General features: G+C 37.5%; 1 protein-coding gene across 1 annotated transcript in view; it reads right to left on the bottom strand.

The window, feature by feature from the left end:
* Window positions 1-15,896, bottom strand: part of LOC138708783 (probable protein phosphatase CG10417) — a 42,565-nt gene that overhangs the window by 4,306 nt on the left and 22,363 nt on the right. Inside the window, exons 4-6 of the mRNA XM_069838961.1 lie at window positions 7,734-7,923; window positions 5,559-5,793; window positions 3,787-4,007 (exon numbers count right to left, since the gene is read on the bottom strand). Of these exons, the coding sequence (XP_069695062.1) occupies window positions 3,787-4,007; window positions 5,559-5,793; window positions 7,734-7,923 (646 nt within the window). The remainder of the gene's footprint in view (window positions 1-3,786; window positions 4,008-5,558; window positions 5,794-7,733; window positions 7,924-15,896) is intronic.

Raw genomic sequence — 15,896 nt, 5'->3', positions numbered from 1 at the left:
ATCACTCAATAAAAGAATTGTATTCCAATGGATACCATCCCATTGTGGAATCCTGGGAAACGAGAATGCGGATGCTTTAGCAAAGAAGGGCAGCACTGCTACTTACAGACCTGTTACTAAATCTACGTATTACTCTGTGAAGAGATTTATTAAATCTACATACTTAGACTTCAACAAACAAAATTTGATAACTCAATCCCAAGGGAAAAAATGGAACTCTCTGCATCAAAATCCACAGTTAATTCCCGATTTACCACGAAAATCGTCTGTAGCTGCATTTAGATTGGCAACAGGCCATGATTGTTTGGCCAAACACTGCATAGAATTGGAATATATCAGTCCCCTAACTGCCCATTGTGCAACTCAAACCAAGAAATGGATTCGGAACACCTCAAAATCTGTGCTTCAGTGGCTAGTCATGATAAAATCTTTGAAAAATATTCGAGTGCAAGAGGTCAAATGACTTCATTGTCAAACGCCTGGGATTAGAAAACAACAACAACATTTTTAACAAGAGCCAGAACAGGTCACATTGTCATTCAATTGTACCTACACCGATTTCACATTTCTGATAATCCTACTTTCTGTGGTGTAGTAATGATGATGAAGATCTGGAATACATTCTTCTATACTGTCCATCCATACACCACAAAAGTAAATTAAAATCATCAGTACCAGGTGCAGAAGACACAACCCTGCAGTATATATTGACTACACCCCAACTCTGGCTACTAGCAACAGGCATCTATAATGAACACCGATCAAAGTACCCCTCGTTTCTTGTGAAAAACAACTAAACAGACTACAGTGGACTTTCTGTTGTCAGCAAACAGCTGGATACATTAAGAAGATTGATTGATAAACTACATTCATGCAAATATAAGTATACAAGAAAGCTACTGCACAGGGCCTCCTCTTTGCTGACATGCTGCTCATATCTGATGACTGACCTTGGGCATCATTGCTGAATAATGTTTGGACGAATTAAAAAGAATTCTCACTTATAGTCCAGATCAGCTTACTTAATACCCTAAGGTTGAAACCTAACCATTTTTCATCCATTACTACATATACTAAAGGATTATGGTGATTTTCTAGTTTGCAGGTTGAATTTTCTTTTGCCAACTTAATTTCGAATTTTGGTACTGAGAAATCGTTATGTTGGCAGCAGTGATAGCAGTTGTCGGTAGTGCAAATTCTGAAAATTCAGACTGTTCTAAATTTCTGGGCCGATTACTGGAAGCTAGTGAAATTTGAACATACCAATAATTAATTAATATCAGTATTAATATTAATACACAACAGTTATTTTATTGGTTGCATTGTGTTGTGCTTACAATTCAAGAATATAGTCAGGTAAGTGTAAATAAATGTATTTGGTGCGACACATGTGTTTCGGTGATCAAAAGAAATGTCATTTCACATTTAATTAATTTCTCTCGTATTTAGACTTTTATTACAATAATGTGTGTGTTTCTAATGCCAACCCACTTCACTCTGCATGATTCGGGTTCCGCATATTGCGGACAGATGGCAAGACTATGACCCATTTTCAAATTGTACACCACTTCGGCAGGCCATGTTATGCATGATGTGTATCTGTGAAGAGTTATGTCGTGTACTAGGGTAAGTGTAGTATAGGGAAAGGGTGAGGATAATGATGAAGATGAGGAAGGGAGAAGGGGAATCCCGGTGCCGGTATGTAGCCTATTCCTGTCGAATAGCACCAAGGGGGCCGCCATGTTTATCGTCCCCATCCGAAGGACGAATCACTATCAACAGTGACATATGTCTTCTCTTCATATGCACTGCGGAGAGATTTGGGATTTAACCCAGGCATATTGGTGCACAATTTAGTGATGAGAAGTTGTGCACTATCATTTTTCCTAGTCCTGAGATAGAAATTTTACATGAAAATTTCTGACCCCACCGGGAATCGAACCCGGGCCGGCTAGCCTCGAGGCAGACACGCTACCACAGAGCTAATTCAGCGGAGTGTGATGACATAAATAGGATACAGTATTTTCGCGTTCTTACATTTCCACGGTAAACCTAATTTCGAGCAAAATTTAATTAGAACGTATACGAGGCCTGTCTAAAAAGTATCCGACCTTTAATTTTCCCGCGCAAAGTAGCGATTCTAAGGCGGCGCCACTGTGCATGGTGGTAGGAGGAACCATAATGCGCATGCTTGAATTTTTTCACCGCATTCGCTTGTGCCAGTCACTGGCTGGTGGTCGCCAAGTAAGGTGCTGTTCTAAGTGTTTGTCGGATTTAGTTTTCTCGCAAGATGACTGAACGAATTGAGCAAAGATACTGCATCAAATTTTGTCAAAAGCTTGCTGATTCTCAAAGTCAAACAATTCGTAAGATTTAGCAGGTATTTGGGGAAGATGCGATGGGTGTAACACAAATTAAGGAGTGGTTCAACCGATTCAAAGATGGCCGCACATCAGTGGAGCGTGAGCAGCGTTGTGGCAGGCCCCAAACTGCTCGGAGTGCAGCTGTTGTTGAGAGGGTGCGAAATTTGGTGATGGCAGACCGTCGTTTGACCGTGTTGGAGATTGCTGAAGAGGTTGGAGTGAGTAAAGATTCTGCACATGCAATTTTGCGTGATGATTTGAACATGAACCGAGTGGCTGCGAAATTCGTGCCCAAGTTGTTGTCCCCGGAACAAAAAGACCTCCGTCGTGACGTTGCACAGGACCTTCTGGACACCGCCAACACTGATCTTGGGTTTCTGGAGATGAGTCATGGGTGTACGGGTACGACCCAGAAACAAAAAGACAGTCATCGCAATGGAAGCATCCTGAGTCTCCAAGGCCGAAGAAAGCGTGGCAGGTGCGAAGCAAAATCAAGGTGATGCTGACTGTTTTCTTTGATGTCCGTGGAATTGTGCATCACGAATAGGCACCGGAAGGACAAACGGTGACAAAGGAGTACTATCACGATGTTCTCCGGCGACTCCGTGATGCAGTTCGGCGCAAAAGACCAGACATGTGGACGGCGAACAACTGGCACTTGCATCACGACAACGTCCCCGCACATTCATCCCAATTGATCCACACTTTCTTGGCCAAACATGGAATTACAACCGTTCGCCAACCTCCCTACTCTCCAGACCTGGCTCCTTGCGACTTCTGGTTGTTTCCAAAATTGAAGACACCACTGAAAGGATCCCGTTTTGAGAGTAGAGAAGAGATAATGCGGAACGCGACGACGGAGCTGAACACCATTCCAAAAGAAGACTTCCAGAGGTATTTCCGGCAGTGGAAGGATCGGTGGGCTAAGTGTGTGCAAGCACAAGGGGCCTACTTTGAAGGGGATTAGGGTCCCAACCCCATCAGGTATTTGAAATATTTTTTCTGGCTAAAGGTCGGATACTTTTTAGACAGGCCTCGTAAATGAAGTTTTGTACCTCTTGGAGTTTAAAATATGATCATGTAAGTGTGAAAAACGTACCTGAAATAAATTAACATGGAAAGTATAGGAATTTAGCAGGGATTTCAGAAAACAACGTATAAGTGATAAATGTACAAATAAAGTTCTACTGATTTTGTTTTTTTTCGCGTAATTTTTTCCCATCGATTTTTGCCTCCGAATTTTGTTTAAAAATGAGGGAAATTACGCGAGTAAATACGAGCAATTATAAGTAGCACGAAAAAATACTAATGTCTTCATTGGTGCTGAAGGCTGTAGTAAATTGTGGAAGACAATAACATCTAATTTATCTAATTACCCTTAAAGTGAAGTAGGAAAAAAAGTCTTAGCCATGTTTTTTTTTACCTCTTCACAAATCTGAGAAAGTTTTTTTTCTCCTTCTTGAACGCGAGGTCGAACAAAGTCCACTACTTCTTGACTGGACATGAAATTCCATATCCCATCACATGCTAGGACCATGAATTCATCTTCTGCTGGGTCAATCATGAGTGTCCTGACGTCAGGCAAGGCTGTTATCATCTGCTCTTCAGCTGGCAAACCCTCGGACTGTTTATAGGCATGATCACCTGAAACAAACATACAAAGTGAATTAACATACAGTTAGCAAGTAATCTGAAGACGAATTGCAATAGGTTACTGAAAAATCAAACGAAACAGAGCAGAACTAACTCTTATTGCCATCATTAATTCATTCCAAAAAACTGCAACAGTTATTGAAACGAAAGCAAAATAATTTCAATTAACCCAGTTACTTGTAAGTGTATTTTCTTATTGATTACAACTTAATCCTGCCACTTATATGGATGAAAGGACATGGTGGTACTCGGGACAATGGAAAGGCAAGTATGATTGCTGAACTGGCCTCAGAACAAATGTGGTTTTAGGCGTAACAGATTGATTTTTGATTAGATTTTTCGTATTTGACAGATATTGAAGAAAAAATGGGAGTATAAAGGTACAGTACATCAGATATTTATAGATTTCAGAAAGGCATAGCACTCGATTAAGAGAGAAGTTTTACTGTAATGAGAAAGTAAAAATGCAGAGGAAAGGAAAAGGTAAAAATGGTAGACAATTGTGCAATTTTGGGTACTGTAAATTACCAGCAGACTAGTGTAAAATGGGTAAATGTTGTTGTTGTTTTCTAATGCCAGGCGTTTGACAATAAAGTCATTTGACCTCTTCCACTCCAATATTTTTCAAAGATATTATCATGGTCAGCCACTGAAGCACAGATTTTGAGGTGTTCCAAATCCATTTCTTGGTTTGAGTTGCACAATGGACAGTTAGGGGACTGATATATTCCAATTCTATGCAGGTGTTTGGCCAAACAATCATGGCCTGTTGCCAATCTAAATACAGCTACAGATGATTTGCATGGTATATCGGGAATTAATTGTGGATTATGATGCAGAGAGTTCCATTTTTTCCCTTCAGATTGTGTTATCAAATTTTGTTTGTTGAAGTCTTAAGTACGTACATTTAATAAATCTTTTCACAGAGTAATACATAGATTTAGTAACAGGTCTGTAAGTATCAGTGCTGCCCTTCTTTGCTAAAGCATCTGCATTCTCGTTTCCCAGGATTCCACAATGGGATGGTGTCCATTGGAATACAATTCTTTTATTGAGTGATATTAATTGAGAGAGCATTTTTGTTATTTCTGATTTTGAGATGAAGGTGTGTGTTTAGAAACTATTGATAGATAGCTGCTTTGGAGTCTGACAATATAACTGCATTCTTAAATTTATTGATGTGGCATAGAAGATTTCTGAGACTTTCACCCAATTTTATACCACTATAAACTGTTATTTTTATTTTACAGCTCCAAACCAAGCAAAAAGCTGTTATATTATATCGTAGCTAATGAAATTTTGGATCAATATCAATTACGAACTGTTAAAAAGCTATTCAAAAATACTTTGGAAGAAGTTCATTAATCTAATACCAGTGGTTTAGATATTTTTAGTTTTTTTTTTTTTTTTTTAAAGTTTACCTCATTCTACCTACAGTAATCTATTAGTTTTCTTGTAAGTTTGTGCACAAAGCACGTAATTAGGATTTTACTGAACTAATGTTATGCAGTAATTTTCAACTTCAGCAATAATCCTACTCACCCAAAGCTCTCGACAAATTGAGGCCTCCATTTACTCTGCCATCTATACTGACTCTCCCACCAGCCTTTACTATCCTCTTCCTTTCTGCTTCATCTTCGGGTTTATGGTCAAGGCTCATTTCAATGGCTTGTCCTTTGCGGCAGACTATGCATCTTGAGTCACCAGCATTTGCTACATACAGCTCCTGACCTTTCAGCAGGGCCACTACTGCAGTGCAGCCACTATCTGATCCAGGCTGAAAAATTAACTACAGTTATCAATCCGAAATAAAGAATGTGCAACATAGAATATGTTACCTTTATGGCTGCCAACAAGATTGTACATTTTTTCATGGTGTGATGGATGACAGGGGATTGTAGATTTATTATTGTGTGTATGTTTAGTTCTGACTGATGTTTGACACGTTCTCATGCAGTGGTGACAAAGAAGAGAGAGAGAACTGCAGTAGCAGCAGAAGCAGAATATATAGAATTTTAAATATAGATCAACACTTACAGAATTTTATATTCATTTTAATAATGTTTACAATAATTATAAAAGTGATCATCAAACCCAGGTTAAAAAAAGGATTATAATACTTATGGGCTATTCCATATGAAATCGACCAGTAAAAAACCTCGCATTTTTTTTATACTCTAATTTTTTCCCTATTTATACAAGGTGCTGAGGAGAGTGCATTTGCAAAAATATACTATCGAAAGTCAAACGGTTTTTGTATTATTGAGCGAGAAATTTAGCATATTTTATAAAAACAAGCCTCTTTCAGCGCTCAGAACTCTGGAACCATTTACTGCAGAACATTGAACGAGAGCTCATTTTGATGCTGACATTTGGTAGGTTATGTTAAGAAGTAATCCTTATTTTTATTGTATACAGAGAGACAGATAATCTGATTTTACTTACTTTTAGGTTTTTTGCCAATTGGTAAAAATGTAAAAAAAATATTGAGGAAAAAATCTTGCATTATTAAGAGGGATTCGGCATTGTTTGCTTAGTGTCACAGCAATAAGTTTCGGGGGTATTAAATAAATTATTTTCACACGCCTGGACTTGAAAGGTGCAACACAGCACGGACTGGCAGAGAGATGAAGATAAGCGGGCATTGGGCGTCATTTTACTCCTTTGTTTATGAAAATTTGTTATAAAGCTAGCCCAGCTATGCGCTACTAGACGAAACATCACATGTTTATGTCTCCTGGCCTTGCTTGTCTCGGCTAGCTCCCGTCTCACAGTCACCTGGTTACTTCACGCACGTACTATTTATTTTCTTTATTTGATATTTTCAATACTTTCTTATCAACATACCTTACTTACTTACTGGCTTTTAAGGAACCCGGAGGTTCATTGCCGCCCTCACAGAAGCCCGCCATTGGTCCCTATCCTGAGCAAGATTAATCCAGTCTCTACCATCATATCCTAACTCCCTCAAATCCATTTTAATATTATCTTCCCTTCTACGTCTCGGCCTCCCCAAAAGTCTTTTGCCCTCTGGCCTCCCAACTAACACTCTATATGCATCTCTGGATTCGCCCATACGTGCTACATGTCCTGCCCATCTCAAAGTCTGGATTTTATGGTCCTAATTATGTCAGGTGAAGTATACAATGCGTGCAGCTCTGTGTTGTGTAACTTTCTCCCTTATCAACATACCAACAGTAAAAAATATGTGTTTATTTGTACTTCCAATGTGGAATCTAACTATATATTTTAAAAATATTTTTTCCTTGGCAAAGGCGTCTTAATAAGGAAAAATCTAAATTCCTCCATTTCCATAAAAAGTAAGAAAATCTGTTTATATGTCAATATAAACTTTAATTTCTCAGCATCAAAATAAACCATGATTTTGATCATTGGGTGAAAGAGTTTCGGAGCTACAACAGTTTAAAGTTGCTAATTTTATGAAAATACGATAAATTAAAATATTTTTAATTTAAACACTATGAAGTTCTGATGCCTCAAACTTTGCACAAAGCATTGTATCACAGTTCTCTACGTACATAAAAAGTTTCATTGTATTTAGAAATTGTAAGGTCAATTTTCTCTATCTATTTCGGTCGATTTGAGATGGAACAGCTCTTAGCACTTACATTACGCAGTGGTAGTATTGTAAACAGTTTTGAATTTGAAGTTATCAATTAACATTTCCTATATGTATTCGAAATAATATATACACACCTTCTCTGCCATATTTGCGGCGAAGTCATCATCTTCGTCCTCCTCATCATCCAACATGCTATCATCATCTTCTTCTTCCTCTGCTTCATCTTCATTTCCATTATCTTCTTCCTCTGCATCACCTTCCTCTCCTTCATCGTCATTATCATCATCTTCATCTTCATTATCTTCATCATCATCGTCATCACTACTGTTGAATATGAAATAACAAATTAATAGAATAGCATAAAGCAAACAGATTGTGCACTGTACAGACTTCACATGGTATTTACACACTATAATTTGCTCAAACCATTAGTGTTTTACTCTTCCTAGCTCTGTTAATCAGCAGTATTAAAGAATGTCAGCCATATTTCAGTAATTGAATCCCAACAGATAACACAGAACTTAAAAAGGTAGTAGGGATTGAAAACTCTGGTATCAAGGAAAGTGCAGTTGCATTCTTTCAATTACTCACAGGGTATGACTGTTTGACAAAACACTTGAACAAAAATGTAATTTTTTTCTTCACCACTGTCTATTGTGCAGTCTTCAAGAAGAAATGGATCAGAATCTTCAGTGATGTCCAGCCCTTTCCTCTAAACTCAATGTCTGAGAGAAATACAGAGTGTTCCGCTTATAAGTATAACAAAAGAAATAGCTATAACTTCTGAATTAATACAAGTATATAGTTGAAACCAACTGCTACAAAGAATGAAAACTGGGAATTTTTGTTACCTTATGTTCCATAAACCTCAACATGGCTTCCATTGGTGGCACGGGAAATATCCAACCGGTATTCAACCTCGACCCAAGTGTTATGAAGCATCTGTGGTGTAACATTGTTGACAGCAGCATAAATTCTTTCTTGTAAGTCTGCCAAATCACGTACTGGCGTCCTGTAGACCTGGTCCTTAACAAACCCCCACAGGAAAAAATCAGGTGGTGTTAGATCTGGTGATCTGGCAGGCCATGTGATGTACGGTGATCCTCTTCCGATCCATCTTGCAGGGAATTGTTCGTCTAAGAATGTGCGAACCATGTTGGCAAAGTGTGGTGGAGCCCCATCTTGCTGGAAAATTGCTCCATCTGGGAGTTGTGGCACAGCATACAGTTGCAACATATCCAGGTACGTGTTTGCAGTGACTGTCTTTTCAGCAAATAAATAGGGACCAATGATTCTGTCACGCATGATCCCACACCAAACATTCCATTTAGGGGAATCCCGTTGGTGTTCAATTACGACACTTGGATTTTCCGACCCCCAGATGCGACAATTGTGTCGGTTTACTTTTCCACTGACGTGGAAGGTTGCCTCATCTGAGAAACAGACTCGAGTTAGAAATGTGTCGTCATCGTCCACTTTATCCAACATTGTTTCTGCAAAGCGTTTTCGTTCCAGTTTATCATTCGGCGTAATCATCTGATGAAGTTGCAGCTTGTACGCTCGCAAACGCAATCTTTTATGGAGCACTGTATGCACTGTTGTTGGTGGGATGTTCAACTGCACACTAGCCTGTCGAATGGATTTCCGCGGGCTTCTCTGAAATGCCTCGCGAATGCGTTCGACATTTTCGTCAGACACTTTACGCTTGGAATGTTTACCTGCATTAGACAACAAACTTCCTGTTTCTCTGAGCTGCCTATCCCATTTCATTATTGAGACGTACGTCGGTACAGCTTCCCTCGGTCTAAGATTGTACTGACGGCGAAACAAGCGCTGTACACGAATTATGGATCTATGTTCTGCTAATGACAGCACACAAAAGGCTTTCTGCTGTGGCGTCCACATGCTGACTGACTAAAGATACGATACGAATTCTCTTATTTAATGATCTGCGCATGCGTGAGTCTTCTAAAAATAAGTAACAACAATGGATTAAAACTTCCCAATTTCCTCTTTACAATGGTACCAATCTTAACCCATTTGCATGCATTGTTATGAAATTATAACTATTTCTTTTATTATACTTATAAGCGGAACACGGTGTATAATAGAGCAAGTGAGTTAATGGTTGATATTAGAGATGGCCGATATTTCACAAACCGATATTTTGTCACAGATAAACCTGTGATTGATGACGCGAAATATCTGTGACAAAATATCGCTATCGAAATCTGCTCCGTATTCAGTAGGCGATGTTGATTCAGTATTCTGTGACTGATATTTTCTCCTCTACGTCGTGGGTTTGCGCATGATACAATAACAGCAATCTGGCGGTGATATGAATATTTTTTCGTGATATTTTGTTCGATATTATTTTTTGCAAAGTGATGTTTTGTTGCAAAGTTATTAGGGGCATTATAATGATATAATGACGAGTCTGACATTTTGTTTAGTCTTTATATATGTTTTATAAATGTTTTATGTATTCCACGAGATCTTTACATTTTCATATAACTGTGAATTTATATTAATTTACATGCATTTTCCACTCAATTTTTACGTAGTAACAATATTTTTGCAGTTATACTTTTAATTACAAACAGAATAGTTAAATGAGCCTACAACATTATTTTAATAACGTTACCTGTACTTCTGTCATTTATGTATGATCCAGTTTTAATGTAAAGCTCTAACACGAACAGTGCATCTTAGTATTCATTAAAATAATTAAACTTAAAACAAAATTATTTGTAATATGTTCATTATGTTGTTTATGGTTATTAACTCTTAGGAAATAGCGCAGTGCTTCCTAACATTGGTACTCATGTGGAGTGTTATTTCACCCAAATTAATAGGCCTAATCAATGTTCTAAACTTTATATTTAGTGATATTTGTCTAGATATTCTTAAAATCATCAACTTGCAAGTAATTTGCAACTTTTAAATATGACAATATGGGGTAGTTAGCAAAAATTGAAAATACCCCTCGCATATACGAATCTGTGACAGGCCAGGTTTGGTTAGTTTAAGCTTTTATTATGCCTAGATATATACGATCAACGACTAAACTAGCGTTCTTCCTACTCCGTGTATACACCTTGAATATACGAATCTGTGACAGGTTAGGTTTGGTTAGTTTAGGCTTTGTTATGCCTCGCATATACGATCAACTGCATCTCCACAAGAAATCAAATTCAATGATTTTCACTTCCGAAATCATCGAAATTATCTCAGCGCTAGTTTAACCCGATCAACTACTCTCCACAAAAAAAAAAAAAAAAATCTTATAAATGCAACGTTTTTCACGTCCGAAATCGCCGAAACTACTTCAGCGCTAGTTTCACCATCGTACTATAAATGATGCAGTGATTGCACGATTTAAATAATAACACCATTGGTTAACAGTACTTTATTTTGTGTAAAATCCTGCGTGAACAACTGTTTTGTTTTGTAATTATTTTCCAATGTTTTTCCGAATACTTATGTTTCGTTAATTTTTATTCTATGACTCAATATTATAATGTTAATGCACGACTTAAAATAATTTATCCATTATATTACCTGTATATAATAAAAAGGATCAATTTTTAAAACGATTAGAATAATCACATAACCTCAATTCCTCCATACCCAACTATATTTAATAATTATCATCTAATTCAATATCTACAATATAACATCTTGGTACATGAGGTTAATTTTCGACATGTTACTGTTCAGTTAGGTATGTATTTATTTGTTAATGGTACATGTACATAATTTATTTGTTGGGTTTTCTCATATAAATCACTGATGTGTGGCATGTATACAGAAATCGTATTCACATTCAATATTTCCTATTAATTTTTATCGGTGTGACAAAATATCGGTGTAATTCATGCATATTGTGCTTACTTATCGATATAAAATATCGGTGTGACAAAATCACAGGTAAAAGTCACAGACATTTAATTGTCACAGTCGTCACAGATATTTGAAAATATCGTTTAAGCTCATCTCTAGTTGATATGAATAAAACAAAGTAGATGCTTTGAAGCATGTACTTCGAAGGTTCATAGTAGGTACTACAGAAATGAGCAGGTACTTCGATTTTCAAAATAAAAAATTGCAGGGAAGCAAGTGGAGTACCTACCCTGCCTGTAGTAGTACCTGCTTCAAGTACACACGCACGGGGAGGCAGGGAAGCAGGTTTGAACATGGTTGGACATGCAAATCAAGCTTTCAGGTATAACTCCCTGTAAAGTTGATTTGAATTATTTCGAAGGAAAAATTGTTCCGGGGCCGGGTATCGAACCTGGGACCTTTGGTAAAACTACCAATGCTCTACCAACTGAGCTACCCAGGAACTCTACCTAACACCGATCCAATTTTTCCCTCTTTATCCACAGACCTCAAAGTGGGCTGACAACCGTCAAGCAACCAACATCGAGTGCACACTAACTCTGTGTGACTTAAATTGTGGTTTTCTGTTAACGAACAGTGACGTGTATTATGCAAATCAAGATTTCTGGTATAACTCCCTGTAAAGTTGATTTGAATAATTTCGAAGGAGAAATTGTTCCGGGGCCGTTAATCATGATTGGACATGTCTTACATAATAGTATTTGTATGGACTCAATTCTTATTTGCATTATAAAATGGTAAGAAGTGTTTTGGAACAAGGATGGATAGAGAATTAGACCAATTAAAATTTGTATAGTTGTAGATAATCCAGTGATGTTAAAGAAATAAAATCTTACTGAAGTTAAAAGAAAACAAATAAAAAGTACGAGAAAGACTCTCATCAGAAAAGTGTGAAGTAAATGCATCTCAGATTTGAAAGAAATTGAATTACATAAAAACAATAATAAATGCTATTTTACTTGTCCAAAGCATATTTCAATTTTATCATAACTCGCAACACCACGGCATGGCACGTCCTCAGGTTGCAGACAGAGGATACGGCCTCCAGATATGGAGGGTAGTTGCGAACATATTGAATAAGCAGTCGTGGACAGCCAATGGGGGGTGGTCCTCCAGCTTCTTATTGAATTTGGTATTCCCAAGAAACTAGTTAGATTATACATCTTGATTACACAACTTTTAACACTGTGTGTGATAGTGATGGAACATCAACACTTTATCTGAAGATAACGATGTGCTCGGTAGTCACTGAAGTAGTTCGATTAATTAAAATGTGTCTCAGTGAAACTTACAGCAGAATCCGTATAGGCCAGTTTCTATCTGATGCTTTTCCAATTCACTACAGACTAAAGCAAGGAGATGCATTATCACCTTTACTTTTTAACTTCACTCTAGAATATGCCATTAGGAAAGTTCAGGATAACAGACAGGGTATGGAATTGAATGGGTTACATCAGCTGCTTGTCTATGCGGATGACGTGAATATGTTAGGAGAAAATCCACAAACGATTAGGGAAAAGAGGGAAATTCTACTTGAAGCAAGTAAAACGATAGGGTTGGAAGTAAATCCCAAAATGACAAAGTATATGATTATGTCTCGTGACCAGAATATTATACGAAATGGAAATATAATAATTGAAGATTTATCCTTCGAAGAGGTGGAAAAATTCAAATATCTTAGAGCAACAGTAACAAATATAAATGACACTCGGGAGGAAATTAAACGCAGAATAAATATGGGAAATATGTTATTATTCGGTTGAGAAGCTTTTGTCATATAGTCTGCTGCCAAAAAATCTGAAAGTTAGAATTTATAAAATAGCTATATTACCGGTTGTTCTGTATGGTTGTGAGACTTGGACTCTCACTTTGAGAGAGGAATAGAGATTAAGAGTGTTTGAGAATAATGTTCTTAGAAAAATATTTGGGACTAAGAGGGATGAAGTTACAGGAGAATGGAGAAAGTTACACAACACAGAACTGCATGCATTGTATTCTTCACCTGACATAATTAGGAACATTAAATACAGACGTTTGAGATGGGCAGGGCATGTAGCACTTATGGGCGAATCCAGAAATGCATATAGAGTGTCAGTTGGGAGGCCAGAGGGGAAAAAGACCTTTAGGGAGGCCGAGACGTAGATGGGAGGATAATATTAAAATGGATTTGAGGGAGGTAGGATATGATGGTAGGGGCTGGATTAATCTTGCACAGGATAGGGGCCAATGGCGGGCTTATGTGAGGGCGGCAATGAACCTCCGGGTCCCTTAAAAGCCGTTCATAAGTGATGAAGTATACTGTAACTCGCTCTCGAGGGACACATTCATTGAACAGTGGATTCCATTAATGCCATCTCGTTTCTTAGTCTCACTGACAACGAAAACTGCGTCCTCTATCTCCACTCTCTTACTGTGCATGTGTGAGTTGATTCGCCTGTATTTTCTATTCCGATTTTCAGTCATGTTCATACTAGAGTAGCAGCTATACAATTAGGACTAGTTTGCAATGTATGAAAACATTTCGGATGCCACTACTAATAGAAATGGCTATCTGTAAATATGTTATATACATCTTACTTGCATTAGCAATGGGAAGAGGATGAAGTACCCTAGATCATATATAACCAGATAGGTCGGCCTTATAGGCTTTGAGGTTAACAACTTTCGTCAGGTTTACTACACTGCCATCTAGTTGTTACATAAGGAGTCACGTCATAATTCCCATTTGAATTGCATTAGCGACTGTACTGCCATCTCGTGTTCATTTACGGCTCACTGGTGGTGATCCTGGCGGTTGTTCTCTTCAAAGTGCTGCCGATTTTAACATAGCAATGAGTTATCTGTTACATATATGATCTAGGGAAGTACCTATTGGCTGTAAACAAACTTTAAAACGTGGCGGCATTGGTGGCCATTAAACATCAGAACCTGTAATATTCTCTGGCATTAGATATTGCTTGTAGGTTGATGCTGTTCAAATCCTTTCTATTGACATTTGTCACCATGTAGATCAGGTTTTACGATCAGGACATGAGTGCAATCTATAGCACCTATGGTTGAAAGGAAGTAATACTTCTTTTGTCCTTTCTTTTTCTCAAATTCAAACTCTTCAACAAAAGAAGGATATCTAATCTACAACCTGGCTTTCATTGTTACAGCAGCCAATACTTTTGAAACAATCAAGGAATGATTTGTATGATGAATTCCTATGTCTTCTGCTACTGCACTATAAAATCCTGGATCTTCGATATAATGAAGAAAAATCCTCATTTTTTTCATAATTGGTTAAGACACCAACTCGTTTCAAAACTATCTCCCAGAAAATTTTGAGTTATCCACTCTTCATTATTCTTAATAAACCTATAAAGTCCTATATTCAACTTCATGTGATTTCTGTAAACTGTATGAAACATTTTTTACCGATTAACTTCCATAAATTCTACCATTGCAAAATAGTTAACCTTTCTCAACACAGTGAAGTTTCCTACAAAGGTACCTTCAAAAATATGTAGTACATACTCAATTTTCAAAGCATGCACTACATTTTATTCATCTCAAAAACAAGGCAGATGATCTACAGGGAAGCTGATGCTCCGAGATGTAGCTGGTACTTCATGTTTAAGCACATGCTCGTGTGTTTTATTCTTACGAAATAAAGTACATGCTCTGAAAACGTAGAAAAAAAGTAGGTGCTCAAATTTATTCACACCACCTAATGGCTTTATTGCCAAGAACTCAGCACTAGTTAACAACAACTTTTTCTATATATCGGTGATGCTAAAACTGTAAAAATCTCTCTGAATTTTTTTGTAGAACTACCATAACACTTTCTCTAGTGAGAAGGTAAACATAAAGGTAGGGTGACTGAAATTTTTTGTCTCTGCATTTTTTAAAGTAACTAAAAATACGAGATTAATTATAAATGACCATAACAAAAATGATATATTTCGAAAGAGTATACAGAATAAAATAAATAACTTCTAGAAATATATCTTGTGTGATATCGCCCTTTAAAGAAACAAATTCACACTCAAAAGCAGAAAAGTGCGAGCATATGGGAATATTTGGCTACTTGACTTACTTACTTACTGACTTTTAACGAACCCAGAGGTTCATTGCCGCCCTCACATAAGCCCACCATTGGTCCCTACCCTGAGCAAGATTAATCCAGTCTCGATCATCATATCCTACTTCCCTCAAATCCATTTTAATATTATCTTCCCATCTACGTCTCGGCCTCCCCAAAGGGCTTTTTCCCTCAGGCCTCCAACTAACACTCTATATGCATTTCTGGATTCGCCAATACATGCTACATGCCCTGCCCACCTCTCAAATGTCTGGATTTAATGTTCCTAATTATGTCAGGTGAAGAATACAATGGGTGCAGTTTTGTG

Source organism: Periplaneta americana, chromosome 11 (genome assembly GCF_040183065.1).
Source record: "Periplaneta americana isolate PAMFEO1 chromosome 11, P.americana_PAMFEO1_priV1, whole genome shotgun sequence".
Classification (NCBI taxonomy): domain Eukaryota; kingdom Metazoa; phylum Arthropoda; class Insecta; order Blattodea; family Blattidae; genus Periplaneta; species Periplaneta americana.
This window is presented reverse-complemented; position numbering and strand designations above follow the sequence as displayed.